The 15,622-nt window shown below is 37.2% G+C and overlaps 3 protein-coding genes across 7 annotated transcripts; 2 read left to right on the top strand and 1 right to left on the bottom strand.

Moving 5' to 3' along the window:
- Window positions 1-170: 170 nt before the first annotated feature.
- LOC18053247 lies at window positions 171-6,626 on the bottom strand. 3 transcript variants are annotated; one of them, XM_006449562.2, is made up of 10 exons: window positions 6,187-6,625; window positions 5,769-5,812; window positions 5,364-5,481; window positions 5,123-5,249; window positions 3,911-4,596; window positions 3,054-3,327; window positions 2,685-2,967; window positions 1,959-2,120; window positions 909-1,373; window positions 318-808 (listed from the first exon to the last, which is right to left on the bottom strand). In XM_006449562.2, the coding sequence occupies exons 1-10, from the start codon at window positions 6,374-6,376 to the stop codon at window positions 521-523; spliced, it is 2,637 nt and encodes an 878-aa protein (XP_006449625.1). In that variant the 5' UTR covers window positions 6,377-6,625; the 3' UTR covers window positions 318-520. The 3 variants fall into 3 exon arrangements, with proteins under 3 accessions (XP_024045996.1, XP_024045997.1, XP_006449625.1); XM_024190228.1 differs by having other exon boundaries at window positions 171-808; window positions 5,123-5,481; window positions 6,187-6,626; XM_024190229.1 differs by lacking the exon at window positions 1,959-2,120 and having other exon boundaries at window positions 171-808; window positions 5,123-5,481; window positions 6,187-6,626.
- A 1,977-nt stretch (window positions 6,627-8,603) lies between these two features.
- On the top strand, window positions 8,604-12,472 carry LOC18053246 (carboxyl-terminal-processing peptidase 1, chloroplastic). 2 transcript variants are annotated; one of them, XM_024191088.1, is made up of 12 exons: window positions 8,604-9,157; window positions 9,280-9,399; window positions 9,524-9,661; window positions 9,740-9,844; window positions 9,908-10,076; window positions 10,251-10,327; window positions 10,649-10,693; window positions 10,850-10,933; window positions 11,452-11,490; window positions 11,585-11,647; window positions 11,860-11,989; window positions 12,061-12,472. In XM_024191088.1, the coding sequence occupies exons 1-12, from the start codon at window positions 8,762-8,764 to the stop codon at window positions 12,114-12,116; spliced, it is 1,422 nt and encodes a 473-aa protein (XP_024046856.1). In that variant the 5' UTR covers window positions 8,604-8,761; the 3' UTR covers window positions 12,117-12,472. The 2 variants fall into 2 exon arrangements, with proteins under 2 accessions (XP_024046856.1, XP_024046855.1); XM_024191087.1 differs by having other exon boundaries at window positions 9,740-10,076.
- Window positions 12,473-13,078: 606 nt separating this feature from the next.
- Window positions 13,079-15,545, top strand: LOC18053245 (PLASMODESMATA CALLOSE-BINDING PROTEIN 3). 2 transcript variants are annotated; one of them, XM_024191090.1, is made up of 4 exons: window positions 13,079-13,532; window positions 14,158-14,739; window positions 14,843-14,879; window positions 14,964-15,117. In XM_024191090.1, exons 1-4 carry the CDS (start codon window positions 13,472-13,474, stop codon window positions 15,025-15,027), a joined length of 744 nt encoding a protein of 247 aa, XP_024046858.1. In that variant the 5' UTR covers window positions 13,079-13,471; the 3' UTR covers window positions 15,028-15,117. The 2 variants fall into 2 exon arrangements, with proteins under 2 accessions (XP_024046858.1, XP_024046857.1); XM_024191089.1 differs by having other exon boundaries at window positions 13,081-13,532; window positions 14,953-15,545.
- The last annotated feature ends 77 nt before the right edge of the window (window positions 15,546-15,622 follow it).

Raw genomic sequence — 15,622 nt, 5'->3', positions numbered from 1 at the left:
GATCCGTTGCTTGCCAGTGTTAGATCCATAGGCCGAGCCTGACTCGTGTCAATAGAACTGGTCTTCAAATATAATCAGTCATTTGCAATAGTTGCATGGTACACGCACGCGTGTGTGTGTGTGTGTATGTATGTACGTACGTATATCCTTTTTATCTTTATGGGCAGAACTGTTGAGTGGTTATAACTAATAACAAACATCAAAATTACAAAACGTTTGGCAGGTCGGGAAATGGAAAAGAGGCAAATTTTCACTCCCAACACCGAGTGAACATAGAAAGGCGAAAGAAAAGACGACCACCACGTAGTCCATTAACTGGAATTAGCACACGTGTTCCTAAGTCAACATGACCAAACGAAAAATACTAAGAATACAACCTCATGGTACAGGGCAGTAGCCAGTCGAGGTCTCTTCAGACCCTCCATCAATGATTACATAAATATTATTAAACCGAGGAATTCCTTTGATTGGCCACTTTCAAACTCACTACAAGACCCTGAAAAACCAAGAGGTGATGCGATCAGTAGCTATTTTGCCATAACTGCTGGGTCTGCTTGGATGGTTGGGCTTGAGAGCCACCCAGGGTTGCATCTCGTGGGTTTTGCTGTTGGTGTTCCAGCGACATTCCTGTCTGAGAATGGTAGAAATTTGGGTACCCAAGTGCCCCAAAATGCTGTGACGGCTGCTGCCCTTGCCGGAACCCACCAGGCTGCTGATTCTGCCCCTGAAAGCTATAATATGTGCTCGCTGGAACAGCAGACATGGTTCGCGAACCAGGCCCATGAACCCACATGGCCGAGTTATCATTCTGGCAAAAGCACACAAGGGATTTACATCATCAGTGATGATTACATTTAAAAGAAACGCCTGTTTTCAATTTTGCTAATTGAGAAGGCCTTGTATAGTACCTGTTGAAGAGAGATCAAATGATTATTGTCCTTGTATTGAGAACCTAAAACATCATCGTAACCCATGGTTGTGCCTGCAGGAGCAGTGGGTGTATTCAAAGGAAAATTTCCTCCAGGAATGCTGGTAGAGTTCCCAAACCCATAGCCAGAGGCAACTGCAGCAGACTGAGGCAAGCTGCTCACAGAAACACTATTTTTATATTGAGGGAGCACTGCTGCTGCCAAAGACTGATGGTATGTGCTATTGCCAGCAAATGCTTGCTGAAAACCTGATGGCATGTACGTGTAACTCTGAGGCAAGAAAGGATAGCCAATCATGTTGGCGAAGTGACCCAAAGGAAGAGTAGGTTGGGAATAGGGATGCACAGCAAGATGCGGAGGAAGAGTAGGTCCAGTGGCAACGCTGGCACCGGGCATGGTCTGTTGAGTTGGCTGAGCTGTAGAAATACTAGCTCCTCTCAAAGCCTGAACACACAGGGGGATAAGTTTAGAATAACATATAGCAGAATCCCCAACACTTGAAACAGCTTTCCAAAATTTCCTATACAACACTTGTCTTCTAAAAACCAGCCAACACAGAAAAAGTTCCAACATACAGAAAGTCAAGCAAAACATGGATTGAGACAGTCAGAGAAAAAGTCCTGCCACAACCATGATGGATATCCAAAGTAGCTGCTCAAGCTACTGCTGTGAAATAAACTGAGTTTAGTAAATCTGATTTTTAAATAAACAAACAGTTAAGGTAATATGGGTTTTCCATCAAACTGTGGGAGCCTTAACTTCTAAACAATTGTTGCAACTGTTAACCAAACACTTTAAGCTGTGCCCGCAGCTACTCAACAGTCAACACCAATACCAAACAGACCTCCAGATGGTGAAAATTGACTTCCCTTCTAGATGTAAATATTGCTTGACATGGATGTTTTCAGCATTTCAGAGCACATCCACCAATAATTTTAAAGAAATAAACTGATTTCTATTTAATCTTAACCAAATTCTAAGAAGCGTTATAAACTTAAGAAGTTCAATAAGACAGAGCAAAGGTGGCACCTCTGGCATGGACATAGTTGGACCACTAATCGAAGAAGCTGTGTTGCTATACTTTGTTGGCATTGATTGTGTCATAGGGAAGGGAGAGTACTGAAGGTCAGGCTCCCTCGCCGGCTGGATATTTGATGTCAACAAGGTGCTAGGTAGTGAATTCGTATATGCCTGCCATAGGGACGATATATAAAATGACATTAAAACAAAACTAAAACTGTAGTTCCAAGCCTCTTAAGTTCAGCCATAAATACAGAATGCAACTAAAGCAACGCGAGTGGCAAAATTAGAGTAACATAGATAATAGAATCACAAATGCAACGCTGATGGTTTGTCGGGCCCTTACCAAAAGAGAATTCATTTTTTTCCTTTTAATACAGCAGGTTTTAAGTTCATATCTATTGTAAAAGTATTAGCACCACAGACACCCCTTCCCTATATTTCTTCACCACTGACAATGAATAGACTTACTAGAAGAATATTTACGGAAATGACTTAAGATCCAGAATAGTAGTTTTCTTTAATGTATAAAAAAACCGAGTTACAATTACCAAGGAATTGAAACATAGATTAGCACAGTGAGCCTTTATACAAAATTTACTTGCACAAAATGTTCATAGATTCAGAATGAACTCCTGCTCTGAAAACTGAAAATTTTACTCAGCCAACCCTTAAATACACATAGCTTTTATCCAAACCACAAAAGCCATAAGATTCAGAAAACCATTATATTACCATCATGCTTGAGAAAGGAGCAAGATTCTGCATCTGAGAGCTTGCCTGCTGGTGAGCAAATGCAGAATTCAACTGTTGGGCATTTTCATAATTGTAACCAGGTGCAGATGAAGGAAATGAATATTGATTCTCCTGCAGAGCTTCTGCACTTTCCTGTTTCAACACCTCTGAAGGTTGTGAAACAGCAGGAGAGTCATAATCCCCAGCAGTCACATTAGGTCTATTAGCTATATTTGCATCTGAGGTACTTCTAAGATGCTCATCCCCATAATACTCAGGATTTCTGCCACCAAACAAGTCAAAGATAACATAATTACAAGGTAAAAAAAAAAAATGATATAGCAAAATGATATCATATGAAGGGAATACCTAGCGTCAGAGTGCCCAATTGATGGAGCATCTGCTGTTTCAGATCTCTCCTCCAAGTTATTTTTTAAGGGCCTAGATGCAAATGGCCCAGAAAAGGTAGAATCAATTCCAGTTCCAAAACTGCCAAAGCTCAGGTGTGAGCAGTCAGAAGAGTGGACTTGAAGGTGATTTGGAATGATTACAGAAGGACTATCTTCTTCCACTGGTGCCTCCCTATCATCATTCTGTAAATTAAGTTGCTGCAACTTTGCAGAGACAGATGTGCCATCTTGGGCTGAAAGAAAATAAGAAAAGAGGCATAAAAGTTATATATTGCTATAAACTCCTGAGATAGACAAAAATCACTAGGAACAACAAACAAGCATCAATTGTCTCTACATATGGAAAAATATAATGTTCCGTAACTCATAGAATATTCATTTTAAATACTAAAGCAAAGAGGCATAGGAAAGTTTTGGTGAATCAAATGGAGAGAAAAAAGAGAGTTAAGTCCACACAGACTACCAATCTCCAAAGGCAATCATTCACTTCCACCAAAAAAATAAGAGAAAATTTTGTTGTTGGTGGGTGGCAGTGTTTTTGTTTTTTGGGGGGGTGGGGGGGGGGGGGGGGTGTTTGGGTTGTGGTACTCAATTTACACTTCTTAAGTGAATATCTAATACCAGATGTTATACAGTTTGCTGAACAAACCACCCCTTCATATCAAGGACTGCCAGAACAAATCACAAAAATGTTAAACTAATCTTTCATCATTCGAAACACATCCTTTTTTGTCTTCATAACCGCATAAAGATCCTGAAAGAAGTGTAAATTTGGAAAACAAATGGTGGAAATGGGCAAGATAAGCGTCAACTCACCTTCATCATGCTCAAAAGCATGCCTGTGAGGCTGGTAGGAACTCATATTATTATACAAGTTGTTTTCAAAAAGAGACGACCCTCCAGAATTATCCTCCTGCATATTTCTACTAGAAACAGGGGCAGATCCAACATGGTTCGTTTTCGGGATTTCATGAGGACCATCCTCTTCTTCCTCGACCTCATCTAACTGGGCCTCTATTTGTTGGTCTGTTCTATCCACAGACAAGTTAGATGGATTTGTATAGAGTTCAGAGTGTGCTGGTTTTGTATAGAGGTCAGAGTGTGCTGGTTTTGTATAGAGGTCAGACTGTGCTGATCCCTCTAAGACAGATGACATAGCTGGTGGGTGCTCAATAGAAGGCCATTCATCATTGGGAGAAACATGCTGGCTTGTAGCAACTTCTGGCTCAGAGTTAAACTCTGACACCTTGGAATGACCTTGCGATGAATGCAACTCCTGATGTGACACTGCTGCAGGAGGTGCCAGTACAGGGTGATTATTAACATTTTTGTGAGGCGGAGCCTTGTTGTGTGGCCTACCCATCTTCACGATATCAGCCATTGATACTTGACCTGGGACCCCCAGCCAGGAAGATTGAAATCCAGAAGAAGGCTGCGAGGAAGAAGATATACCATCACCTGATACTACTGCTGATGTTTTGTTTTCTGTAGGCATGTCATCGCTGCAATGGATGTGAAATGCACATCAGAAACAAATAACACATCAAATAGAAATTTATATACTGGAAAACCTAGCAAACAGATTTGCGATACGCATCACCAAGTACACAGACACAATCTGCTATCCCAGCAGAGATATTCAAGGACATGAAACCTAACCAGCTAACTCAATCTAAAGAGTTCTCTCTGTATATCTGAAATAGAGTACAAACCCAAGATAAAACATATCTAAACCTGTATGCAGCAAACCAAGTGATACCAAAAGTTATGAATTTGGCACAATGGTAACAAACCAAAGGCATATAACATAGATGTAGCATAAAAACTAAGGGATAAAAAATAAAAAATAAAACATTTCAAATCATTTCATATACATAAAGGAGCAAACTTTTTTTAGCTCACCCAAAGTGAGAATTAAGAACTAAAGTCACCAAATTCAGGAATGAAAGCACCTTGGTCAAACTAAGGTTTATATGAACCTGTTGTACTCCCTTTTTATAGGAACTTCGAAGTTTTAAGAGGAGTAACCTGTAGAATGGAGGACGTTGATTCATGTTATTTGCGACCACACCAGCTGCAGAAGATGAAGAACCCGCATAACCATGTGTCCCATTTTCCTTCTTATATGCAGGTTTACTCTGCAATGTGCCAGACTCTTGAAAACAAAAAACAAACAAAGAAACATAAAGTAAGAACAAGTTTATCAAGATATAAAAATTTCCAAGTTCCACCAAAACAAATACAAGACTAATGTGCAAATATGCAATACCATTAGAGCTGAAATAAGCTGCACCACTGCGTACACCATAACGGTCTGTGCCACCTCTACCACCACGGTTTGAAGTGTTACTAGCACCACGAGACCTGGAATCTGTAGTATCTTTAATCTGAAGCAATGACAGAAAACACTGGTGAGAAAGCAAAAACAAACGGATTCTTGACTAAATATTTGAAAAAGCTGAAATAACTCCTAGGCCGAGACAAAAGAAACACGTGTGCCAATCTACAAAGCTTAATCTTTCTTTACTACTTATAATCCCAAACATTGCTATATAAACATGTGAACCTAATTCAACTGAAATTCGAAAACAAAAAACAGAAGTATTGTTCATTGAACAAATTTTGCAAGTGTCACATAGTTAATGAAAAAGCGTATTTTCCCAAGACCACAAACCTCTTTTCTCTTGTCTCGTTTGCTCTTCACCTCATGAAAAGGATCTACATGGTCAACAAAACTCCACATCAGAAATAAAATTGAAAAACGAACAAAAGGACAATACAACATGAATTTACACATCATACAGTAATTATAACATAAAAGATACTGAAACAGTATGTTACAGCACGACCCATATACACACAACACAGAATCAGCGTGCTTGTATCCTTATTGGCATCCACATCAACAACTATTCATTCAACCAAAAGTTACAAGTTTTTAACTAACTCTATGTCACTTAAAATCTGTAATAGTAGTATGACAGGGTTAACCCAAAAAAAGAAAAAAGGCGCTTAAAAATCCCTAATTTCAAGCACGCACATATATAAATTTCGTAATTTTTTCAAAAAAATATTTCAGAGCAAAAGGGGACCTTGGGAGAGAAGGCGATTAACGGCTTCGTTAGGGTCCATGTTACACTCTTTAAGCATAGCGTAGATCTCGGACTCAGGACAGTTAACAATCTCCTTAAGACTCTGGACTATCTTCCTCGACCCAGCCGGGATAGATGAAATTCCATTATTGCCCTTCCCGACGCCTCCACCTCCTCCCTTGCCACTCATTCTGACTATATCTATAGCTCGCTCAGATCTGATGACGGTTAATAACGACGTCGTTTGTTGTCAGTTCGCTCGCTTTATTGGCTCCTCGGCTCCGACGACTAGAAGAAGAACAAGATTATATGAAGTCTGCTGCTCTCTCTCTCTCTGCGGCACCGAAAACCCTCTCTTTCTCGCTCTTTCTCCCCCCTAGTTTTAAAACCATAAATTTCTCTCTCTGTGCGCTACTCTCTTTTTTTTTTTTTTTAATTTGTTTTTTGGTAAGAACGGTTTTTAGTTAAACTTATTTTCTTTTTCTTTTTCTTTTATGCTTTTAATTAAAAACTTTTTTCCCCCGAAATAGAACGTCTGATATAACCACTTTTAAGTTATATACTAAATTATTTTAATAGTATAAAATATAAATTATTGGTGACAATTTGTTATTATTATAGCAAAAAAAATTACATGCACAAACTCTTTTGATGACATTGGAAAATGAAAAATATTGATGTTAATATAAGGGTAATTTAGTGATGACTGTACAAACCCACATATACTCCAACATATTAATAAAAATTAAATTATTTTTGATCATGTGGTAATTCCCAATAGTATTATTATGATATCCTACATAAAGATCATTTGTACCTCTAACATTAGTTAATCATGAAAAAAAATTTTTACCATACACATTTGAAAGTAAATTTATATGTGTATTTTAAGAATATTATATCTTTTTCACAATCAATTTTGTATTTGAGAAAATGGAAAATCATGTGTATCACAAATTAAATTCATGTCTATAAAATTATGGTTTTCCAGGTTCTAAAAATTACATTTTTTTATATACTTTTTTATGGGTGATTTTCATGGCAAATTGGTCTTGCATGTCTAATGATTGTATTGAAAGTGATAACAAAGGAACTTTATGATAAGATTCAATCCATGTCGCCTTAACTTTTCATAATAATATTTGACAGCCTAAAACAAAGTCATTATAATTTATAAGCTGGCAAAGCACCGAATAAAAATTATATTATCTCTATGTATAATTTAAATTATGCTTTCTCCAAAAAAAAAAAACACTTCCTCAACTTTTCAATTTGTAGAGACAACACTTCAATTACCATAAAGATAAATTGCGTACTCGACTTGATCTTAAAAGCTTATTACATACACCTAAAGTCCTCAATCAATTAAAATTTTACTTGAAATAGATAGACATAAGAAAACAAAGCAAAATATAAAAATAAAATAATTATTTCATAATCTATATTGTTTTATTAGATAAATATCCTGATAATCAGATTGATTAGTTAGTTTAATGTAACAAAAGTGCAACCGTTGCATTAGAATTTAATTGTTGTTACGGTTACTGTCGAGGAGATTACCGCAAGTTTCTCTTAATTAGGTTAATCCAAAGGGCAAAAAAAAAGGCAATTATTATAATTTTGATTAGGTGGAGCGTGGGGGGATTAATTTTTTTTGCTAGTGAGGAGGAGCAATCAGAACCTACGTGGCGGAAACTCGCTTGAAACGCGCATTGGGTTGGATACCGCGTGGGTGAAATGGAACAAAATGATTGTGTTTATCCAGTAGAGTCTTATATTGAAAAATATTATTGGAGGCGTCGTATGAAGTTATAGAAATCTAACACGTGGGCGAGCGAGCTGCCTTACGATGCAGTTATTAAATTAAATAGGTGTCCGTATCTCCTTTGGTTGGGCTGGAAGTCGGTACGTAATAATAATAATAATTATCATTTATATACCCTTACTTTATTTCATTATAAAAAATATTACAATATTTTAAAGATGTATTAATTATTCATCTTAAATTGACGAAATATATCAACCAACCATCAAACTGTTAATTACCGTTTGAAAGTTAATAAAATTACAGTGAATTAACGATTTTACCCTTAAAAATTATCACTTGTATCATATAAAAAAATTAAATTATCCTTATATTTAAACGACAACTAACAGTTTAATAGTCGATTGATATATTTTATCAACTTAAAATAAATAATTAATATACTCTTAAAAAATTATAATATTTTAATAATAAAATAAACTAAGAGTATATAAATAATAATTTACCTAATAATAAATTGCCAATCCAAAACCAAAAAAACCTGCCCACCCGTTAAACGAAACCCCAAAATTATCTCTATCAACACTCACGCATTTGCAATTATATAGGCCCATAATGTAGCTATAGCATAGAGCTCGATGTTAGTGAAATGGCTAAAATCTAAATACCGTAATTCATTACATTTACACGACACGCGAGTGAGTCTCATCAAGTTGCTCTTCTCATTTTCATTATTACTATACAGTGGTGAAGCTCAGCTCAGCTCAGCTCAGCTCCAACCAACGCTCATCTTCTTAATTAGAAGAGAAGATGAGCAGCTTAATCTTAAACTGCAGCAGCTGTACCTCATCTTCTTCAGCGAGGTTCAGTCCGCATAAACATTCTGAACAAAAAGCTCCAATTATCCAAAGCAATACTAACTGGGCCCAGAAGGCAGTCATCAACGTCCTCACTGGAGCTCTCTCATTCAATCTCTTGCTCTCTTCACCACTCGCTCTCGAATCTTCGTCCTCCGTACAATCAGTACCTCCTTCTCCTTCTCCTTCCCCTTCTTTGACTTGTCATGAAGGAGAAGACGCAGCTGAGAGCGAACCACGTCAAGTGGTGGCTAAGACTAACGAAGGAATTGTAGAGGAAGCTTGGCAGATAGTCAATGACAGCTTTCTTGATACTGGCCGCCACCGATGGACTCCCCAAAACTGGCAGGTAGAAGTAATACTAATATCATTAACGTCAAACTTCTTCAATTCTGACTTAGACTTGGACTCTGGCTTAGAGGATGCCAGTAAATAATATATACCATGGTTGTTTTTGTTGTTGGATTTCAGCGAAAACGGGAAGATATTTTGAGCAGTTCAATTCAGACAAGATCAAAGGCGCATGGTATAATTAAAAGAATGCTGGCCAGTTTGGGCGATCCTTATACTCGTTTTCTTTCACCTGCTGAGGTAATTGCTTCTTTCGTTACTTTATTCTTTGATTTATGATCTAATAATGTCCTCAATTGTCAGTCTGACAGACTTTTTAGTTTCTCATTGCATGCCATGTGAAATTTTTTGTCACCTTTGAAAGTTCTCCAAGATGGCGAGATATGACATGTCTGGTATTGGAATAAACCTTAGGGAAGTTCCCGATGCTAATGGAGTTGTAAGACTCAAGGTACTCGGACTTATATTAGACGGTCCTGCACATTCTGCTGGAGTGAGACAGGTATTTTAGTAGGCATAGCATGGCATGACTGGTATTGCTTCTGAGTTCTGTTACTCACATTCTTCTTTTTCTCCCTAGGGGGATGAAGTCAGAGCTGTCAATGGAGTGGATGTAAGGGGGAAATCAGCATTTGAAGTGTCATCTTTGTTACAAGGCCCCAGTGAAACTTTTGTGACTATTGAGGTTGTGATTCTGAGCTATTCTAGTTTTCTTATATTTTCTTTAATGATGGTTTGTGAAAATCAGGTGAAGCACGGCAACTGTGGACCTATTGAATCCATACAAGTCCAGAGGCAACTTGTAGCTCGAACTCCAGTCTTTTACCGGTTGGAACATTTAGATAATGGCACCACTTCTGTTGGGTATATGCGCCTAAAAGAATTCAATGCATTGGCTAGAAAAGATTTGGTCACTGGTAATATGTCATATATTTTGGCTAAAGAATAACTTTCGTGCTGCATAAATTCAAATTTTTGAGAATCAAAATACAAAATGCAGTGCTTAGACATAGTTTCACTGGATTGCATGCCATTGCTCTCTATATTTATGTTGGTCTTGTTATTAAATAAGGAAATAACAATTATGGCAGCAATGAAGCGACTTCAAGACATGGGTGCTTCGTATTTCATTCTGGATCTCAGAGATAATCTTGGTGGACTAGTGCAGGTATGTTTAGCTAAATTTATGTTGCCTAGATGTTACTCTCATTGAGGTTTAATTTTTGTTTTTACTGAACTGCTTTTCTTTCTTTGCTATTGTATTCTTACCCGGTTAAAAGAGCTTGCCATTTCTTGTCTCCGCGAACATTCAAATTAATGTGCACTGAATAATTCACTGAACATCCAACCATTATTCATAAACTATCCATTGAGGGATCTGATTAAAAAGATCAAATTATGTGTTTGTATATTAACTCTTGTAGTTTATGATGACTGGGATTTATGGTTTATGACAATGCTTTCCATCTATCCTTTTAATTTATTTCAGGCTGGAATCGAAATCGCCAAACTCTTTCTAAATGAAGGGGAGACGGTATGTTAATTTATGAGATCTGAACTTTTGAGATGCACGTTTTTTATTTTTTGATTGTAGAGCTATGACATATCCTTTGAGAATGGCTTTGCATTATTTGAGTTCCACGACTGACTAAGTTATGTGTTTTTTTTCTCTTATGATTTGTATGAACAGATCACTTACACAGTTGGAAGGGATCCCCAGTACCAAAAGACCATTGTTGCTGATAATATTCCACTGGTTACAGCTCCTGTAATTGTATGTGCTCCTGCATTTAAGATGAGACAACAACTGTTCTTTTATATATCATGACTAAATTGAAATTACACTTGTTGGTATTGGTATACAAGAAGCTTCTTATTTTATTGGAATTCTTGTCAATCTTGAGTCAACTTGTTGTCTATAATCAAGGATATCAGAATGGTGACCGTAGTTGGCATGTACATGAGGTGCCAGACGCATTGACCTCAGTAAAACAAAGTTGTGGAAATCACAATGAATTCAAGCTGGGTTTTGATGTCACATTTTAATGGGTTTGACTTGTTAAGGAAGTTGGTTCTACAAATTGAGTAATGAGTTTCTCTTATTCTGTTGAATTTGTTTGTGTCCTTAACATTTGATGCCTACTTCCTTTTCAAGATATAGATACCCTCTGTCCTTGCCGAGAATATATTTTCTTCAATGTGTGTTGCTAACATCTATTTTGTAGCAAGTTACAATGTGTGATTTTGATGTGCTCTGGATATCATTATAAGGCTCTTTCACTCCCTGTGCAGGTTTTGGTGAACAACAGAACCGCTAGTGCAAGTGAAATTGTGAGTACCTAGTTGACCAATTTATGTGCTTATGTTTGCTTGCTTTTGGCACTTTACAACTTTGTTATTACGAATGGCTCTTTTCTTTCCTCAGGTAGCCTCTGCACTTCATGATAACTGCAGAGCTGTTCTAGTGGGGGAAAAGACTTTTGGCAAGGTTAAAATTTTAGCTTAATTGTTTTGCCGTCATTTAACTCTATATCAGTGTTCCTTCATTTTTACAAATGTGACTGTTTAATATATGATCTTATTACATGATAGACCTGAATCTATATAAAAGTGACTGTTTAATGTGATCTTAATTATTAGTGAATGATAAGGAGAATTCTTTTTAATCAATCTGTTGTTACTCTCTGTTGCTTTTAACAGGGTTTGATTCAATCTGTGTATGAACTTCATGATGGATCCGGTGTGGTTGTAACCATAGGGAAATATGTCACGCCTAATCATATGGATATCAATGGGAATGGAATTGAGCCTGATTACCGGAATCTTCCAGGTTAATTATCTTTACACTTTTCAGTGATTTAATCTGGAACCTATTTAATACAAAGAATATTCTATATGCAGCTTGGAATGATGTCACCAAGCATCTTTCACAGTGCACTATGCATCCACAAGGGTAAACTACAAGTCCTTTCACTTCTATGCCAAGCTCTATGGCTGCGACCTAAACGAAAGACGGGGCATTACTTGATCGTTTATCAACAGTTCTTGCGTTCCATTTTCTGGCATACACAAGTTGCTCTTACAGCATTGACTACTGACAGTTGCAAGGATCAGACAAAGAATCTGACAGATTTTAATGTTTTAGTTTGTTTTGTGATTCAACTCCAGCTGCTTCAGAACCGAAAATGTTTGCTGCTGAACTGCAACGAAGAATTATTTGGAACCATGGGGTAAATTTAGAAAATTATTTGTTACCATACGAACCATATGATGTAAATATTGATAATACATACACTAGCATATACCCTTCAAATTTTTTCTTGTAGACACTGGAATCGAGCCCATGGCTTCAAATTTAAATCTTGAGGTAAAATACTGCAACAGAATTTATTTTTATTTTTTAAATAAAATTTTCTTTCATATTTTTTTTTATTATTATTAAAAAGTCTCCATCCATATTTGATAATCAAATTTAAACTGTGCAGTGGAGAACAGAAGCTCAATCCAACACCAAAACAAAGTTCATGTTTGAACAAGTTATACTTAAAACTAAGGATCTCTTATGCGTGAAGCTATTTTAGCACCAGAACTTGTATTTTGAACACAAAAAGCGACCCGAATTGGTTATACGACAAGTTACCCTAACGAATGTAATATTCTATCTTTATTCCATCTTTAATCTCTCTCTAATGCAGACAATTAGAAGACAATATCAACAAACTTTATATTATTCCTACTCCTAATGAGGAATCATTTTTTTTTAATTTCTCCTCCTTGGAGCATTCTGTTAATACAACCACTACGATGCATATATAAAACAAGAAATCAATCTCCACCCACCTTTTACTTTTGATTCAGTCCCATAAAACAGTAGAAAGACGGGCATAAAAAGTGAAAGGAAACTGCCACAACATCACTGTCGAATTTTAATTATCTAATATACCATGCAGAAACAGATTAAATTCCCAACAGATCAGGACTCCAAAAACTTTTCTTGCTTGATATACTTTTTCCCTCTTTTTGCACCTTCTCTTGCTTGCTAATCCCAACTATCCAATGCCTCCTTTCTCAAGTTTTCTTTTTATTCTCATTGCTCTCTTTTCGTCTCTCTTCAACCCAAGGAAACCTTGATTCTTCAAGTTTTATTTATATAACAAATGTAAAGATGAAAGATGAACTCTTGTTCGCACTAGTACCATTGGTGCACTTGTCTTGTTTTATATATATTTGAAGCTTCTATATCATTGTTCTTAACTAAGAAAGAATATTTTTTTTTAAAAAAGAAAAAACGTTATAGAAGCAGCTTCGAGACATGGGTTCAAGAGCTCTTCAATGTTTCTCAATCTTCCTTCTGCATCTTTTGCTAAGTCCAGGTGATTTGCAATGCCTTTTAGCGTTTAATAGCTGCGTGAAAATATATGTAATTTTTTTGGCTTTTTTTTTTTTTTTTGAGCATAACAATATCCACAAATAGAAAGACATTAGCAAAATGCTTACGCTGCATGCTTAGCTTAGCATTGTAATTCTACAAAGCAGAGCCGAGCCTTCATTTCTGATTGGTCTCTGATGGATTAGCTCAACAATTTGATCGAGTCATTTCATCTTTGATTTCTAATCTTTTTCAATATTTTGTGCTTGCAACCATCCAATAAGTACAACATTAGACCAATAATATGCTTTAAATAATTTTGCTTATGTTACCAGTAATCGTATACATTATATTAATGCCTCAATTTAAGGTTAGGTTTCTTAGCTTTATCCATTTACACGAGTATCTTTAGTTTTTCCTTTTTAGTGTATTTTTTTTTAATTTTTTTGGGGCAAACTATTAAGTTTTCCAGTACTGACATGGGAGGGAACACTTGCATCTTAGAAAGATTGCGGTGAGATTTCTTGATCTTGCATTATTCTTTGGCCTCAAACTCAGCGACTGATTTCCATTCTTTCATCCACGGACAGAGAAAAGAATAGAACTCATTCTGCTTTTGAATTCTTCAGGTTCAAGTGTTGCAGAAAAACTACAATTGGAAGCAAGCCAGAAAAACAGAAAACTAGAAAGTCAAGAAAGCCGGATACTCCCCTCCTCACCTTCTCTGTTCATTACACAACTAGATGCAAATGTTCCCGTTGTAAACCCAACAACTCCAGGAACATCACCTCCTACTGTCAACCCACCACCATCACCAACCATCACAGGGCCATCACCACCATCACCAACTACCACAGGGCCATCACCACCATCACCTACCACCACCGGGCCATCGCCACCATCACCAACCACCACCGGGCCAACCATAACTCCACCTTCCCCGAGCACCACAACAACTCCGGCATCATCAGGTGGTGCATGGTGTATTGCAAACCCAAGTGCTTCTGAGACTGGTTTGCAGGTTGCTCTCGATTATGCTTGTGGCTTCGGAGGTGCAGACTGTTCTGCAATTCAACCAGGAGCAAGTTGCTATAACCCAAACACTGTCCGCGACCATGCTTCTTACGCGTTCAATGATTACTATCATAAGAATCCGGCTCCTACAAGCTGTGTCTTTGGAGGAGCAGCACAGCTTACATACACGGACCCAAGTAAGCTTTGTCATCAGAAAGGAACAATCAATTATATGAGTTCTCCAGTACTTACCTTGACATGATTCAAACACATCTTGACTCCCTCCTTGAACTGTTGCAGGTAATGGAAACTGTCACTACCCCTCATCATCAACCAGGTAAATATTTCATGGCCATACTTTATTGTCAATTTCTCTTTGTAAGAAAAGACTCATTCAACTTTTAATACAGCACTACTCCAGGCAACCCACCTCCAGCTACGATGACTCCAACAACCCCAATGACGCCATCCATAATGACTCCTGAGTCAGTCTATGGCGCAGCTGAACCAGCAGGGCTCCCCAGCTCAGCCACCTCAGTATCCTGCAACTTACTGCTCCTCTTCACCGCAACAGGTTTTGTGGGGTCATTTGTTGCTGAAAATTATCTCTAAGCATACAGGAAATCCAATTTCTGCAACAACATAGCAATTTCTTGCCTGGGACTACAAATTCTGAACTTCTAAGCCAGCATTGAGAATTGACAATGAGATGTTTTTCCAAGGCCTTTTATTCTCACCATAAGATCGATTACTATACATCTTCTATGTATGCATATTAGTTGATAAAGCAGCCATGGCGAAACAAGAAGGTCATAGAGTCCTTAGGATCTTGTATTCCTAGACACCTTTCTATAGCTACTTCTCTGCAGTGATAGTTAAATAAATTACTAGACAAGCACATCCAGCCTAGGACTGCTTTACCAGTGAAGAAAGATATGGTCAATGTTAGCTTTTACAACAGCTTCAATCAATTCAATGATTAAGAAATCTAGTAAAAGTCTTTATTGAATATATTGATAACACAATAATATAAATATAGAATTCATAGATCTAACCAAGAATAGGATACTGAGCAATTGG

Source organism: Citrus clementina, unplaced genomic scaffold (genome assembly GCF_000493195.1).
Source record: "Citrus clementina cultivar Clemenules unplaced genomic scaffold, Citrus_clementina_v1.0 scaffold_2, whole genome shotgun sequence".
NCBI classification, from domain to species: domain Eukaryota; kingdom Viridiplantae; phylum Streptophyta; class Magnoliopsida; order Sapindales; family Rutaceae; genus Citrus; species Citrus x clementina.
Note: the sequence above shows the minus strand (reverse complement) of the source record. Positions and strands in the feature narration are given on the sequence as shown.